The sequence below is a fragment of the Drosophila erecta genome, unplaced genomic scaffold (assembly GCF_003286155.1).
Source record: "Drosophila erecta strain 14021-0224.00,06,07 unplaced genomic scaffold, DereRS2 tig00000055-arrow-pilon, whole genome shotgun sequence".
In the NCBI taxonomy this organism is placed as follows: domain Eukaryota; kingdom Metazoa; phylum Arthropoda; class Insecta; order Diptera; family Drosophilidae; genus Drosophila; species Drosophila erecta.
Genome location: NW_020825200.1, coordinates 12,194,005 through 12,209,929, shown reverse-complemented (window position 1 = coordinate 12,209,929; position 15,925 = coordinate 12,194,005). Strand labels below are relative to the sequence as shown.

The 15,925-nt window shown below is 36.6% G+C and overlaps 7 protein-coding genes across 9 annotated transcripts in view; 6 read left to right on the top strand and 1 right to left on the bottom strand.

The window, feature by feature from the left end:
* The window catches only part of LOC6542390, a 44,975-nt gene that overhangs the window by 11,893 nt on the left and 17,157 nt on the right, over positions 1 to 15,925 (bottom strand). For 2 of the 3 annotated variants that reach the window (XM_026978263.1, XM_026978262.1), the window contains exon 3: positions 14,617 to 14,736. In XM_026978263.1, the coding sequence (XP_026834064.1) occupies positions 14,617 to 14,736 (120 nt within the window). Of the gene's footprint in view, positions 1 to 14,616; positions 14,737 to 15,925 lie in introns of those variants that run through there. The other variant, XM_001969573.3, reaches the window with a different exon arrangement.
* LOC6542009 lies at positions 7,695 to 8,468 on the top strand. The gene is made up of 2 exons (XM_001969572.3): positions 7,695 to 8,075; positions 8,243 to 8,468. The coding sequence occupies exons 1-2, from the start codon at positions 7,695 to 7,697 to the stop codon at positions 8,396 to 8,398; spliced, it is 537 nt and encodes a 178-aa protein (XP_001969608.1). The 3' UTR covers positions 8,399 to 8,468.
* On the top strand, positions 8,850 to 9,476 carry LOC6541400. The gene is made up of 2 exons (XM_001969571.2): positions 8,850 to 9,259; positions 9,314 to 9,476. Exons 1-2 carry the CDS (start codon positions 8,873 to 8,875, stop codon positions 9,458 to 9,460), a joined length of 534 nt encoding a protein of 177 aa, XP_001969607.1. The 5' UTR covers positions 8,850 to 8,872; the 3' UTR covers positions 9,461 to 9,476.
* LOC6541580 lies at positions 9,749 to 10,563 on the top strand. Its single transcript, XM_001969570.2, has 2 exons — positions 9,749 to 10,221; positions 10,274 to 10,563. Exons 1-2 carry the CDS (start codon positions 9,820 to 9,822, stop codon positions 10,433 to 10,435), a joined length of 564 nt encoding a protein of 187 aa, XP_001969606.1. The 5' UTR covers positions 9,749 to 9,819; the 3' UTR covers positions 10,436 to 10,563.
* On the top strand, positions 10,880 to 11,479 carry LOC6542532. Its single transcript, XM_001969569.1, has 2 exons — positions 10,880 to 11,257; positions 11,321 to 11,479. The coding sequence occupies exons 1-2, from the start codon at positions 10,880 to 10,882 to the stop codon at positions 11,477 to 11,479; spliced, it is 537 nt and encodes a 178-aa protein (XP_001969605.1).
* LOC6542923 lies at positions 11,937 to 12,489 on the top strand. The gene is made up of 2 exons (XM_001969568.1): positions 11,937 to 12,260; positions 12,337 to 12,489. Exons 1-2 carry the CDS (start codon positions 11,937 to 11,939, stop codon positions 12,487 to 12,489), a joined length of 477 nt encoding a protein of 158 aa, XP_001969604.1.
* LOC6542933 lies at positions 12,659 to 13,314 on the top strand. Its single transcript, XM_001969567.3, has 2 exons — positions 12,659 to 13,064; positions 13,135 to 13,314. The coding sequence occupies exons 1-2, from the start codon at positions 12,675 to 12,677 to the stop codon at positions 13,312 to 13,314; spliced, it is 570 nt and encodes a 189-aa protein (XP_001969603.2). The 5' UTR covers positions 12,659 to 12,674.

The window sequence follows — 15,925 nt, the reverse complement described above, 5'->3', positions numbered from 1 at the left end:
ATAGTGAGTCTAGCTAGATACGTAAAAACATAGTTTTCACAATCTCATATTTTCTAAGGTGTTATATGTATTTTTTTTTGTGAAATGGAGAAACTTGTTCAGTGTAATTTCGTAAGCATGACGAGGCATAACAAGCGATCTACATACAATGTTTGATTTTTTGGGGTTGCTATGCCAAGCTTTTCTATTGAAACTATCAAAATTGAGTTGAACGATCTGCAAAATTCTGTACATATGTACTTGTACATACATATGTATGTACGCACATACACACATATTTATGTAGCGACATATATACATGTACATATATAAGTACAATATAAAAGTACTTTTAGTCGGAAGCAGATGTGCATATGCTATAAAATAAAATGTGTGGACTCTTTTGTATCCGGAGTGTTCATCATGTTTTTTTTCCTTCCTTTTAGGACACTTGTGTTTCAAAAAACTTGGGAGAATAGTATAAGCACCAGCTGTTACCGCTTAGTAATGCACATGATTTATTATATGAACAAAACTGTCGATTGAATTCTTTCAGATAGAAGAGTATTCAGGCCTCGACTCGTAAGGCGTGGGCGATTTTCGAATCGGAATAACTGCATATATATTATACTTTAGATTCAACCTTGAATACATCTTATCGGTGAACTGAAATAATATAATAATAATTGCCGTATAGATCTGATGTAATCATGTGAATATAAGGAAATGGGTTGGGGATGCACTTATGCACGAAGATCAAAGAGCGGAATACAGCCATATAAGCAATCCAAAAACGATCATGATAAGTTCATAAGATGTTCCATAAGTGTTATTTTAATTTATGTCCATAAATTAATACTCCGAAATGACGTAGATGTGATTAATGGGAATGATCTATTTTTAAAAGAATGTAGATAATAAAGTCTAATCTTTTAACTCATGGTCAGATAGGCGTATTTACAAAATAAGCAAGACTCATCCAGGCAGAGGTATGATACCATATGATTATCGTGTTACATTTTCAGTTTACACTTATTTCCTGATTAGATACTGCAGAAAGTGTAGAAATTGATATAAAAACGAGTGATAATACTCTTCTAAAGATGCAAATATATATTAGAAGAGCATACGGTTTTCGGTCAATTTGATAAATTTGATGCCCGGTTTGTTCTTGTGGCCGTCGTTCGTTGGCTTTTGTCAACTGGTTTGCGGGTTCAACTAATAAAACATAATCGCACGGAATTCGCGTCTTCCTAGCCGCCGCCTCAGGTGTTTCCCCAAGGGGTGTTGGCCCATTGTCTGCCCACTTTTTGTATAATTCATTTCTATGCGTAGCTGTCGGCCTGTCAGCTGTCGCCGCACTTTTGATGAATCACAGGCCTGCCTGCCTGGGCCTGCCCAGCACAACACAGCACACAGTGGACGGACCCAGCTAAAAATACGCGCGAACTGAAAATGCAAAATTCATGGCCGCTCTCCGCTTTTCAGTCGCATGGAATGCGGTGAAGGCGCTCCTCATCGATACCAAACGAACAATCGCCGGTTAGTTGGGTTCGGTTAGTCGTAGACACTGTAGGCGACTGTTGGGGGCGATGGGGCAAGAGTACGCATCTGTCCGTACCACCACGGACTCCACCTCCACCTCCACCGCCACCGCCACCATCCGTTTAAGATAGGCGACACTGTCGGACTGTCGGTTGTAGCAAAGCTTGGGTTAACGTGGGTCAAGCACTTACAAGGCACAAACTAACAGCATCATTGAAAATTTATAAAATTAGAACCTTTTTCAAAATTTAATCGAATGAAGTGAATCAACAATTAGGAATTCTTTTATACTTAAAGGGACTTCACTGCCACAAAGATAAGAAACATGTATGTGCATATACACATACATATGTACATACTAAATATAGTATTAGTTAATTTTTAAAAGTCATACACGTAAGAGATTATATTTTGAAATTACTTTAATGGAAGTCATGAAGGAATGATATATGTATGTATGTATGTTTGCAACTTTGCACTGAATACCGGGAAACTTGCATTCTGTGCACGCAACAGCATGACAAAAGTACATATATTTAAATGGTGGCTATACCCGTTACTTGTAGAGTAAAGGGTATACTAGATTTGTTGGAAAGTATGCAACAGATAGTACAAGCTGTATATATTCATGATCAGTATCACTAGCCGAGGTAACGGGTATCTGATAGTCGGTGAATTCGTTCTGTCTTGTTTTAGTTTATGAAGAGAATTCCAGATACATATTTTAACTGTGTTTTCAATGGACGTTCCAAGGCAAAAAAAAAAAAGCTATTTAGCTGGACATGAATGGGACCGTAGAGGTCTAAAGCCGGCGTGCTTAAGAAGTGGCTTAAATGGTCTTACTGTCTGTAGCTTAGACGTCCGTCAGTCTTGGCCAGCAGCCGCAGTAACGAGGGTGAAATTCGGAGGTGGAAAAGTGGCTTCGACCACCTGACGACCAGGCCCGATGTTGCCGCACTCATGTGCAACTAATCGACGTGTGCTGGTTTATTGGTTTCAACTTGGGTCTCTGATGCGGTGGCAATTACGCCGCTTCTGCATTTCGAATTTCGCATTTTGCATTTCGCATTTTGCATTTCGCATTCAATGATGTGGTCAGGGCATAGCGATGGGGCTTTCAAAGTACACGGCCTAGCTTATGGCCACTATAGCTATGCGGTTGCCCCAATGCCGTTAGCCAAAAGGAAGACGAGGTGGAGCGGCATTACTGGGGAGCACAGCATGTGGTCACCAGCTCCGCACTGGCACGAGAATACTACGAGTATATACAATGTGCTCTTAAGTTAGCATGTTCATGGTGTAGTATGTACGAGTATGTACCTACTAAACGACGGACAATTATTTATCAAACAAGTGGCAAAGAGAATAACGATGAGCGCGACTATCAGTGTGGTGGCAGGGGAAATGCGTTTTCCAACTGAATTGATTATGATGCAGGGCACTATGGAGATGACGATTTCGTTTACTTTGACCATAATAATGATTACAAATGAGAACGGGACTGGCTGGCAAGGAAGTGGAACAATGAAATGCAATTTGCAAAATGTGTCTCAAAGAGGAACTGAAGTAGTTGCACTTGCAAATGAGAGGAAACCAGGTGTTAGTTGGGGTCATTTAAATATTATAGAGAATATATTATATTCTCTTGAAGAACCTTTCAAACGAACTGGTGGCAAATTAACAAACACTTTTGAATAAAATTGCCTTCTTAAAGAGGCAAATTTACCAATCTACCAAATTTAGCCTACACAAAGTATTCTATTAGCAATGTTTATAATCATTATAAGGATGTCCTACTCTCGGTGCGGACTTAACCGTATTATTATATGGACTATATCACTTATTTATAGAGTTTAAATGAGAAGTAGTGCAAGTATGATATTATTATCACGCTAGGGAAGTTATGATATTAAGCACGACACCATCTAAAATATTTAATCAGAACAGGCATTCTTTTTTTAAGTACCAACATATTGCTATTAATTTAGTTGGTTTAGAAAACAATTGTAAAATACGTACTTAGTTCTTAAATACTATAAATTCACATATACATAAATTTTCATGCGCTTTCCGATCTTACAAAGGCTTTATACTAATTTCTTTTGTTCGTTGTCCAACAAAATGAACAAAAATTCAGAATAGATTGAAATCGTTAAAGTAATGCGCAAATTTACAGCTCGGCTGAGCAGCTGACTGCCTTCTAAAATAAAAGCAGTGGAAATTCTCAGCAGTAACTATTTTCATTTCGTCTTGCCATTTTTTCCCCTCCGTCTTTCGTACTTTTGGGAGTTTTATGTTAATGCTTTATAGCTCTGGCCACGCCTCGCTTAAAGTTAAAGTTCGTTTCGGGGTAAAGCCCCCGAACTTTTATGCGTCTGCGGTGGGGTTCAGATGGGCGGGCCGTGGGATGGGGTGGTACTTTGGGTGCGGGAAGGTGGCGCCACATCAGCAGCTGCTGTTGGGCCACAGTTAACTGTGCTAACTGTGTTGCCTGGCACTGCGATTTATTAACAGTTAGCCAAAAGCCCGAATATCTATGTAGCTACTTCCTACCTAGCTACCTACAACTGCTACAATTGTTGTAGTTATTCTTCTACTTGGGCCTAACATGGTTGTTGTTGCATTTTGAAGCTAGCCCCAAAATTTATTGCCTGCAGCCACATGATGAATGATTCTGATAATAATATTTTGTTATTGCCTTTTTGCCTTGGGTGAGTTTTTCGTTCGGTTCTTCTTGGCTTTTTGCTGTTGCAGCAACTTTGAGCTGCGTTCTGTTGCCAAAAATTGAAGTCACCATGGAGCCATGGCCAAAAAGACCTTGCCACAAAAAGCTGTTAAATTCGGGGTATCCAGTATATGTGTGTGTGTGCCCCATGGAAGTTGCCCCCTGCTGTTGCGACGGCCGCTAAAATAAAACATTCGGCCAACTGACGAAAACATAAACCAAAAGTAATAAACTAAAGGTTGTCATAAGAAAACTTAGACGGCGAACGGTCTTAAAGTTAAGTTATTTGTCTTCAAAAAGTTTTCACCGCAGGAACTCCACGTATGTATAAAATTTTCCAAAACACGAATTCACATTGATGGAAACAGGAAAAAAAAATTTAACAAATAACAAAAAATTTTAAATAAAGTCTAAAATAAGTGTGCTACCACATTTTTTTAAATTTCCATTACCAAAACAGAATTTTAAAGTATTCAATACGTATAAAAACCACTGAAAGCTTAACATTCGTACGACCTTGGCAAGGCAATTTGATACAATAATTTCCGCGGAATTTGAAGAGACAGTTGTGCATGGAATTTTAAGACCATTGTGGTGGTCGGAAAACTAATCCCAAAAGAGGAAGGAAGTGCGATAGTAGACAAAAGACAGCATCAATGTCGACACGTTGAAGCTCCGCTCACAGCAAGTGAGTAAATTTTTTGACAAATTTATGATGATGGAATTTTAAGTGATTTTTAACGAGTGTCTGCAGAGACGGTGTATTTTCGGTAAGGCACCGAATACTCAGCTGCAAAGCTATTTTATCAACATCTGTAATGCTTGTTTTCGGTGTAGTTAGCTAATAAATATTTAAATCGCTCGAGTACGACTGCACACAGAATAGTGCAATCAAGGGGAATATTTAAACAATCAACTTTGTTTATTGTCTTTGGAACGAGAAACAGTTTAACGAGCGGAAAATGATCGGAAAATGTTAATAAATTTGACTTCGACAAACGGAATTTCATCTTCTGGGCTGCCACTCCCAGTTGGTGCCAACTGCAGGCGCCGCATAGATGCGTAAATTGTTGATGCCACCACCTGTGCATTCGACTGTAAAATTTATTGATTGCACAAATAGGCCCAAAGCATCGCCAGTGACGCAGATATTGGTATCTATATATGTTATGTATACGTAGACCAGAGGCCATTTTGCCTATCTGTGTACACACACAAGCTGGAGATCCAATGTAAGCAAATTTCGGCATAAATGTTATATTTACTTTGCCACATTTTTCGAATTTAGCAGTGCGTCAAGATTAAAGTTCGCCTTAAAATGATAATTTACAGTGAATTTCTAGTTTAAAGCGTTACATTTTTTCTTACAATTCTTGCAATGATTACAAATGTGCCATCCTTTGTGATGGTTTCTTGGTGGGCGTAGTACTGCGTGTGATTGACAAGCATTCTCATTGAATTATTAATTATGTAATGCGAAACCAATCGACTGCAATTTGCATATGAAATGAGCCTCACACGCTCACAAAGGCTAATTATGGTCTGGCGCTGTGGTTTTAGCAGAACTACATATATGTAGGCATGAATGAAAATTGCACAAATTTGCATAATATAACACCTTGATATTTAAAATGCAACGCAACAATCTCTTCAGCTTTTTTTACAAAGCACATGCTGGCCATTACAAGAATTTTCCCGTAGCCCATGAGCACGGATGGGTTGTGTTAATTGCACTCGAACAAATTGGTCACTTAGGGAAATTGGTATATGAAAATGGGAAAATTTGTTTGTTTTCTTCGCCACGAAAAGAATAGGTCATCGCGTTCCGCAGCTCAGCACGTGCCGGGAAAGCAAAGGATATTGATTTCTAATTTCCACTCAAGTGCTGCAGATAATTGAATAAACAAATTATATGCTAGAAAATACTGTCTTTTCATTAAAAACTATTCTGTTTCTTTTTTTTTCATTCTGATCAAAAACGAACAAGAAAGGAAACTAGCAAAAAGCGAAAATAGGATCTATGTGTACGAGTTACCGAACTGATGTTGCAATTGTACTTCATGCAAGGTTGCACACATTTTCGATTGAGATCTCTGAGTTAGGAATCCGCAATGCCGTGGAAAAAGATAGCAGAGACCCACACGCACTCCACGAGGAGTGGCAACCAGCTGGGATGCACAGGAGGTAAAGCAGAGAAAAAAATAAAATAATAATAAAGATTTAAGCCCGGCAAATGTTTACATAATATGGACCGCAGCACCATCCGCAGACGAGTCGAGACTCTCCAGATCCCAGACGGTAGGTGTGATGTTTGAACTACACTCGACTGGGCCGCTTGCGATGCCCGGCTCGTCTTTACGAGCAGAGTTGCCTCACTTTACCGTGCACCACTCTACTCCACTCCGGTGCGCTTTGCTTTTCTGTTTTAAGGCCACTGTTTTTGCTCGGGCTGTTGGGATGTTGGGATGTTGGGCTGGTAGCCAGGCAATCCAGCCCATCTGCATCCTCGTCGCCAGCCCCATCCTTGAATCCTTCCAGCTGCAGTTGGTTGGCGAGGCGACTGAGTCGGCGGCAGCAGCGCTGGTGTTATTAACATTTCTGTTGACATCCTTGGGGTCGCGTTTTGGGCCCCGAACACGGCGAGTTATGAAGGGTATTCGACATGCAAGTACTCAGTAGCCAACTAACAAATCGGCTTCAAAAGGCTTTCAAGGAAAATAAGTTTTTACAAGTTTTCAAATTACAGCAAGTATCAATGTTGTATAAACTAAAATAATTTAAAGACTAATTAAAAGCATAATCATAAAAAACGTACATTAAAAAGTAGTCTTATTATGTAGATTAGGAGCTATTTAAATGTTTTATATGATCTCATAACTTTAAGACATTTAAGCACATACTGTTAATTCTGAACAAATTATTTTTAAGAGGACTTGTCGATATTAGTGTCTTATTAGTTAAACTTAATGTATGCATTTCGCTACCACATAAAAGTTTCATACCTCATATACTCATTAATAATGAGTACCATTATGGTCGAGAAAATAGGGTTTCGCTTTCTTTTTCCCCCTTCTTTTTGATGCCTTTCTTTTTTACTCTTTTTGTGTACTTAGCCGCCTTCTCAACTCAATCTTTCCATACGTGAAACATTTTCATTTTACTTTTGAGTGCAAGCATATACACTCTTTTTTTTGCACATCTGAAAGCGACTCAAAGACCCGAAAAGAACGAAGAAAAAAGTAACATGGAAAAAATTATTTATGTGTATATGAATACGTATTGTTGACATATTGAGAGATTGCGGCAATTTAGACCAGACGACACCATTTAAAAAGCCATTAGGCTTTGCTCCGTCAGCTCATAATTACGAGCACAATGGAATCCCCCATTAGTAGTGGTTTCGTAGCCAGTCAGTAATCCAGTGGCCAAGTCAACCGTCTTCCCAATGTCTTTCCACAAGCTGCGTCTTCTCGTTTTCAGCTCGCTAGTCAACTGGTCTTTGTGTGCCCATGTGGTGTTCGTGGATCGGTTCACCTTCACTGTCGACGATCGAGACCTGTTCCTATCCCAAAGTGCGGTCGTCGAACAGGATGGTAATCGCAGCTATCTATCCGGCCATATGGTGATTAATCGATTGGTGAATGATCTAATATTGACTTCATCAATGGACATCACGCGTCCCCACCGACCGGAACTGCGCCTATATAATGTTCAGCTCAACTTCTGCTCGGTCCTCAACAATGGGTATAAGAATAAGTTTATCAGACTGCTGTACAATAACTATGCGGAGTTCCTGAATACCAAACCAAAGTGCCCACTTAGGCCGGTGAGTTGAAAGTAATCTATAAATGGAGTATTAATTTACACTACGCGTAAAAATATATATCAAAATTGTAGCACGCTTTTCGGAACTTATTGAACATTCTTCACATTTTGAATACCTTCCAGACCTAGGCCAAAAGGTTTTTTAGTTGAATCCTTTATTATTTTCAGAATTTTAACTACTCTCTGCATAGGGCGTACATCGACGAAGCAATGCTACCTGATCTACTGCCGGAGTGCACTTATCGCATGAAAATGTCCTTTAAGAACAAGTCAAAACTATTAGCTCACATGCAAATTGAGGGGAAGTTGCGCACCAAGCGTTAAAACTAAAATATTTGTATATGCTCTTTTATTATAAAATAAATAAAAATTAAGAGCAAGGCCCGAAAATAATGAACATATTGGGGATTCGCTTCGATTACTCTGATGATTACAGTCTCATTAACCAATCTGTAGACAAATTGAAATTTGAATGATTTTGGGAGCATTTGAATATTTTATTCAAATTTCTGGAAAGCCCATAATGATTGTCCAAATAATTCCATTATATTTCTTTACTTTTTTGTAAAATAATAACTCATATCTGTTCGATTGGTGTTTAATTTCAACGCTTCAATAAACGCAATAATACACCAATATTCAATCATCAGCAATAATGACTACGAATCGAAATTGCCTAGCGTTTTTCATCATTATTAAAATAATCTCATTGGAAACCATCTTTAATTAAACAAAAAGTACATATGTTTTTGGACGTAGAGTAGAATTACCAAAAGGCATTTTAGTAAAACAATAGCCATGAAAACGTTGTATTTAATATTTGCATTATCCTTCCTTATCGACTTGGCGAAATGTCAAAATCGGTTGCGAATTTCCTTTGATGAGTTTGCCATCAAGTATAAGGTGCCAGACGTTTTCGAAAAGATGGATTGCAATTTGTTTCAATCGAATAATCGAAGCTTCGTCAACGCCGAGATGATACTCAAAAGGGAAATTGCAGATTTGAATGTTCGTGCACTAATGGAGTTTTGGAAACCAAACTCCCAAACTAAATTGAAGTTGTACGATGTTCGATTGGATGCGTGTCGCCTGCTCCAAACTTTTAACAAAAATAAACTGTTCTACTTCTATGTGAAGAGCTTTAAAAAACACTCCAACGTTATTTTGTCGTGTCCCTTTAAAGCGGTGTGTTTTACTCAATTACAATACCAATTTTCGTTAAACTAATATTTTTTCCAGAACTTTACGTATAAAATGAATGATTGGTATTTGGATGAAGAGGAGCTACCACCGTTTGCTCCTGTTGGCAAATTCCGCACGGTCACCGAATACTTTATTCAACAACGATTGATAATACGTGTTGTTACACAGGGTGGAATTTCGTAAAATTATTAGAAATGGTACATTAGAATCCAATGCCCAATCACATAAAATAATAATAGAAATAGCCAGCATATCAATACATTTCAAATACATAAGTTACACACAACAATATTTTACTCAACCCACTTGATACGTAAAAAATGTTAATAAATATCATCACATATTTATTATATTCAAAGCACAATAAAACAATATCAATTAAAATAGCCCTGTTCGGATCCACAAAATTGTGTATTTTTTCATTCTACTATAACTATACCACTTATTTTATTATCAAGCAACGAGTTCTCAATTGACTGGTTTTATAATTCCATATATGTATATGCCCTCAGCTCTTCTAATCGCAGTCGACTGTCATTAAAATGAAAGCGTTGGCCACGTCTACTTTGTTTTGGCTAATGTGGTTTAGCTCCCACATTGGCTTAAAGTGTGAGGAGCGTAATTTTCGCATAAAGATGGATGAGTTTTCAGTTAAATATAAGGTGCGCGATTTGATACAGCATATAGATTTCCGAATCGTTAATCTGAACAATCGGAGTTACGTTAACGGTGAGATGATAGTGAACTCTGATGTGAATGATATATTAATGCACACAACTATGGATTTTTGGAAGACAACCACCCAAAAGAAAATAAAGCTATACGATGGTCGTTTGGATGCATGTCAATTCCTAAAAACTTCTCACCGAAATGGATTGTTTAAAATTTACGTGAAAAGTTTTAAAAAGCACGTAAATGGAAACCTAGCTTGTCCCCTAAAAATGGTGAGGAAACACATTTTTTTCTCTATAATATGTAATTCAAAATATCTTTAAGAATTTCAACTACACCCTGACAAATTGGCATATGGATGAGAGAGATCTACCTCCGTTTGTTCCCTTGGGTAAATTTCGGACTGTCACCGAATATTTTACACAAGACCGATTGGCACTGCGAATCGTGACGCAAGGAAAAGTGCTTTCATACAAGACGAATTGAAAATGAGATGTAGCAGAAAACAATTTGGGCCACATTTTGTATATAAGGATGCGAAAAGATTACCAAAATGGAATTTTTACTTTACCCACAATAATATTTCTTGTAGTTTTAATACTATAAAAACTCAAATAAACGTTCAACATTAGCAACAATAATATATTGAGAAATGGTTTTAAAATCAATTTTATGAGTAGAAAGGTTTAATAGAAATTCTCAACATTTTTGTATTGTATTGTCAAGCTAGATTTAAATAATTATTTGCCTGTAGCTAGCAATTTAATTCGACAGTCGATTACAAGGAACATAATGTATAATAATTATAGCCAGCTTTTACATACATACACATTTATTTAGGCAATATAGAATTCGAGAACTCTCTGAAATAACTTGGTTGTTCGGTTGAAAAAATATTCATTAAATAGAGTTCGAGTATAGAGGTTTAACATGGGAAGTTTATTTTGCCTTTACTGTTTCTTACTTTTAAGTTGCGTGTGCTCCGAGCGGCGAAACTTTCGCATAGTTATTGATCACATAACCACTAAGATTTTCGATAATAAGACCATCGAAAAATTGAGTTGCCAAGTCGAACAAAGCAGTAATCGCAGTTATGTAAATTGTGATTTGCTACTAAATTGTGAAGTCGTCAAATTGGATGCTCGAAACGTAGTGAGTTTCCTTAAGCCAAATGGGCAAGAAATGAAGTTATACGAAGGTCGATCTGATGCCTGCATCCTAATCGGAAGTTTTCAAAGGAATCGTTTAGTGAACATATTTTCAAAAAACTTTAAAAGGTATTCTAACTTGCAGTGCCCCCTCAAGGCGGTAAGTGTTGACACTATTAAAGCTATTATACCAAGATTATTGCGAGATATAATTTCTTATTAGAATTTCAACTATACCGTGAAAAATCTTTATGTGGACGAGCAAGATTTGCCCACATTCGTGCCGTCTGGAGGGTTCCGATCCATAATTGAATTTTATCTTAATAAAACTTTCATGTCAACACGAGTTATAACCCAAGGAAGTGTTATACCTAGACTCTAAATAAATTAACACTTGTGAATACAAATTCCTACGCAGAAATAAAAACCCATATATTGATGAAGCTTTTTATTTTGTAGTGATATTCAATATGTTCAGTAATATTCAATATATTTAATATTCAATTATGGTTCACTATATGTTCATGTATGGAATTAATAGCTTTAATCGTTATTTGCAAATTGGATGAATCGATTTTGGTGTGCAACTTAAAAACAGATCAAAAACTCATTACTCTTTTGGCAAAATCAAACTGGTTTTAATAAGGCTCTACATTTTTGCTGCAGTCATAACAGATTTCTTCTCCAAAATGAAACGTAATAAGAACTTACCCCTGGTTCTTATTGTTTTCTATACATCCATTGGATTTTATGCCTGGGCAAGGGTTTGTATCTTTAAACACATATCTTAACGCAGAAATAATTAATTTAAAATTAATATTTATTATTAATCTAAAAAGATGGACGCGTCTATGACACGAATTGACTGTCCCATTCACTCACAAGGACTTGTGCAGAACTTTAGCTGTCGCTTACATAGAAAATCGCCAAATTCTGGATTCAACTCATTTTCCGCTGAATTCTTCTTAAGAAAAGACGTTAGCGATGCAAGAGGAGTTTACTTATTTTCTTTCAAGCAAGGCTCATCCATAATCAACTATACTACAATGGAAACAGACTATTGTCATGCATTATCAGCTCTACAATCACAATTTTTGTATAAGATGATTGCCGATGAGCTGCGCCGAGTTTCGAATTTTCCACTGCATTGTCCTTTTAAAATGGTAAGTTAAAGCATTTAATTATTTTAATCTAATGCAATTAAATTTATATTTATATATAAAAAAAATTTTTTTTAAGAACAAGAGGTATTTCATTAATGAATTTACCATCAACACAAAGCTAATACCCAGCTATGCCCCAGAAATGACTTTTACCTCGGATTGCAACATATTCGTTAAGAAACGTAGAGCTATACAAATGACCATCCATGGTCGTGTATTTCGCCGCTGATCGGGCCGTAAAAAGCATTTTAAATAAAGTTGACTACAACAATTAATAGAATGGTTTTCATACATTTTAATGGGCAATAAAGTAACAAAACAGAGCCATTACTTTAAATGCTTTAAAAAATTAATGTTCATTTTTATAAATTCATTGGATATAAGTCGGTCACCAGTTCCGATTTATCTGCAGTCATGAATTTTTGGCTTTTAATCTGGAGCTCCATTCTCATATTTAAGTGTATGAGATGCGAGGAGAGGAACTTTCGCGTTTACATCGATGAAGTTAACATTACACAAGTAGATACAGATTTGTATGAAAAATTTGAGTGCAAGGTTTACCAAGTGGACAATCGCACCTATATGGATTCGAGTCATATTTTCAAACGCACCGTTGACGATATAACCGTGCATGCCGCCCTGGATTTTTGGAAGCTGAACAGCAAGCAGAAAATGAAGTTATATGATGTTGAGTTTGATGGATGCTACATTCTGGAAAATTCTAACAAGAACCGATTGTTCAATATGTTCGTAAAAAATTTGAAAAAACATTCAACTGTAAAATTCAAATGCCCCTTTCAAGCCGTAAGTATTTATCCCTAGTAAATAAATAACTTGTCAAAATAACTTATTTGCTTTTTTTGTTTAACCATAGAATGTGAACTATGAATTTAAGAACTTGACGATGAGCGAGCAGGATTTTCCTTCGTTTGTACCTCTCGGAAAATTCCGATCCCTAATTGAGTACATCACAAATCAAAAGTTGAGGTCTCGAGTCATCGCAAGTGGAAAAATTTCGCCGTATCCAACTGACCCCTTTAAAGTACTAGAATGACGGATTAAAAAAAAAAAAATAAACTATTGGCAAACAATTTCTTTGCTTTACACTTAAAATATATACAACATAGTCATTATTATATACGATAATATACATGAATGCAAATACGATGCCTGGATACATTGATGTCTGTATTAATTTGGTTTTTAGATCAAAAATAATAAAATTTGTGAAGAGCTAAGATAGATCCTGATAATAAACCAACTTTTTCACGTCCTGCAACCAATAAGTAATATTAACAAACTTGCAGTTTAAGATAAATGGGTAATACGTGATACGTGCTTTAAACCTTCAATGAAAATAAAACTAGTTCGAATTACTAGTCAAGAAAAATACTGAGTTGTTAGACACAAACTTTCGTTGAATAATTTATGGCACGATTGAAATGATTTATGCCCGAATATGCACTTTTCGTAAAATACATCATCCAAGGGGACATCAATTACTTTAGTTTAAACATCCTGCCGACAACGAACGTCACACACAAATATGAGCCCCAAGTCGAGGGCACCAGGAGGTTAATGGATGGAGCCTTTGTGTGCAATGGGGAAGGTGGAGGTTTCTCGCACACAGAAGCCTCAATGTACATTTTCCATATTTTTTCGTTGTTTTTCAGCGAAAAGAACTTGATTACACGTGCGCTAATTTAGTTGCACGCGAAAACATGCGAGTAATCAAAACGGTTGCTGAAGTGCCAGACCGCCAGACCCTTAACTCAGCAGAGGGCACCCACCGTGGCTCCTTTGCTCCTTTCGTTATATTGTACATACTCGTACATACATACATACATATGTATGTATGCAGTACCTTCGTTTTGTAACGCCCTGCTACCCACTGACTATGCCCACATATCTTTCAGGTTTCCCCAGGCCAGGACATCCTTAACCCGTTGGCGTTGGAAATTCGAGTTCATGGCATGTTCATGCATGTTGCCGGTTGTTCGTCCTGTGCGCGTTCAAAGGCGCACACAAATTTAATTTATACACACACACGAACGAGTAGGTATACTTATGTATAAATATATATTTTTAAATACAAACTTGCACATTTTTTCCTGGGCTCACACTCACGCCCACACACACACACAAACACAGGAGCAGGCAATATGCAATGATGGGTGAGCAAAAAAATATGCAATAAATTTTTAATTTAAATCAAGCCATCACGCTTTCCCCAACCAAATCCCCAAGTGCGAAAGGGATTTGGGTCCCGGAATTATGAGAAAGCAGGTCCTGCACACCTTCATATCGTATTAACATATGAATGCAACTCATATGTATACATCACATATCTACATACCTGTCTCTCCTTGTTGACTTCGTGGAACAACAGCCAAATGCTTTTTGGTGGGCGTCGAATGAGCTTCGTTTTTTGCAGTGCTAGAACTCATAAATGAATTTGACATGGGATCCATGCAGTCTGCAATGAGAAACGGAATTTAATTCGTTAGTATTCTGATTGTCATAATTCGGTCATTGGTGAATACACAAATGTGTGTAGCATTGTTTTCTATGGACTAGTAGATTGCTTATTAAAGTACCATTAGATGTTTAATAATCCTAAGATTTGGTATACATTTCTTGTTACTAAGCGTTGCTTTATGAATTAGGTCCTAACTTTTTCGTAAAGTATCAAACCAAAATGATTGTATGATTGTATAAAATGCCCCAACAGAAAACATTTTCGTTAAATGAGCAAGAACAAAATAGAATGCTATAGTCGAGTTCCCCGTCTATCAGATACCCGTTACTCAGCTAGTGGAAGTGCTAACGAGAAATTTCAAAATTTTCTGGAATATCGGTAGAAATTGGGAATTTCGCCAGACACATTTAGAGGTATGCCTCTTTAAAATCCGATTAAGATAAGTTGAGTTGTGGAGTTTAGAACTTCAGCCTTGGGACATTTCTTAGTTTTTTTGAATTTCTGCAAAATCTAACATCAAAAAAATTACAAAAAAATTTTGAAAAAATAAATTTTTAAATTTGAATGCAGATTTTTAGAGAATTGCGCCAGAAACATTTTGATGTATGCCACTTCAAAATCCGATTAAGATAAGTTGAGTTATGGAGTTTAGAAGTTCAGCCTTGGGACAATTCTTAGTTTTTTTTTAATTTTTACAACATCATCACATCAAAAAAATTACAAAAAAATTTTGAAAAAATACATTTTTAAATTTGAATGCAGATTTTTAGAGAATTGCGCCAGACACATTTAGAGGTATGCCTCTTTAAAATCCGATTAAGATAAGTTGAGTTGTGGAGTTTAGAACTTCAGCCTTGGGACATTTCTTAGTTTTTTTGAATTTCTACAACATCATCACATCAAAAAAATTACAAAAAAATTTTGAAAAAATAAATTTTTAAATTTGAATGCAGATTTTTAGAGAATTGCGCCAGAAACATTTTGATGTATGCCACTTCAAAATCCGATTAAAATTAGTTGAGTTATGGAGTTTAGAACTTCAGCCTTGGGACCTTTCTTAATTGTTTTGTATGTTTCAGCATCATCACATCAAAAAAATGACAAAAAAATTGAAAAAAAATAAATTTTTAAATTTGAATGCACAATTTTAGAGAATTGCGCCAGAAACATTTTGAGGTATGCCACT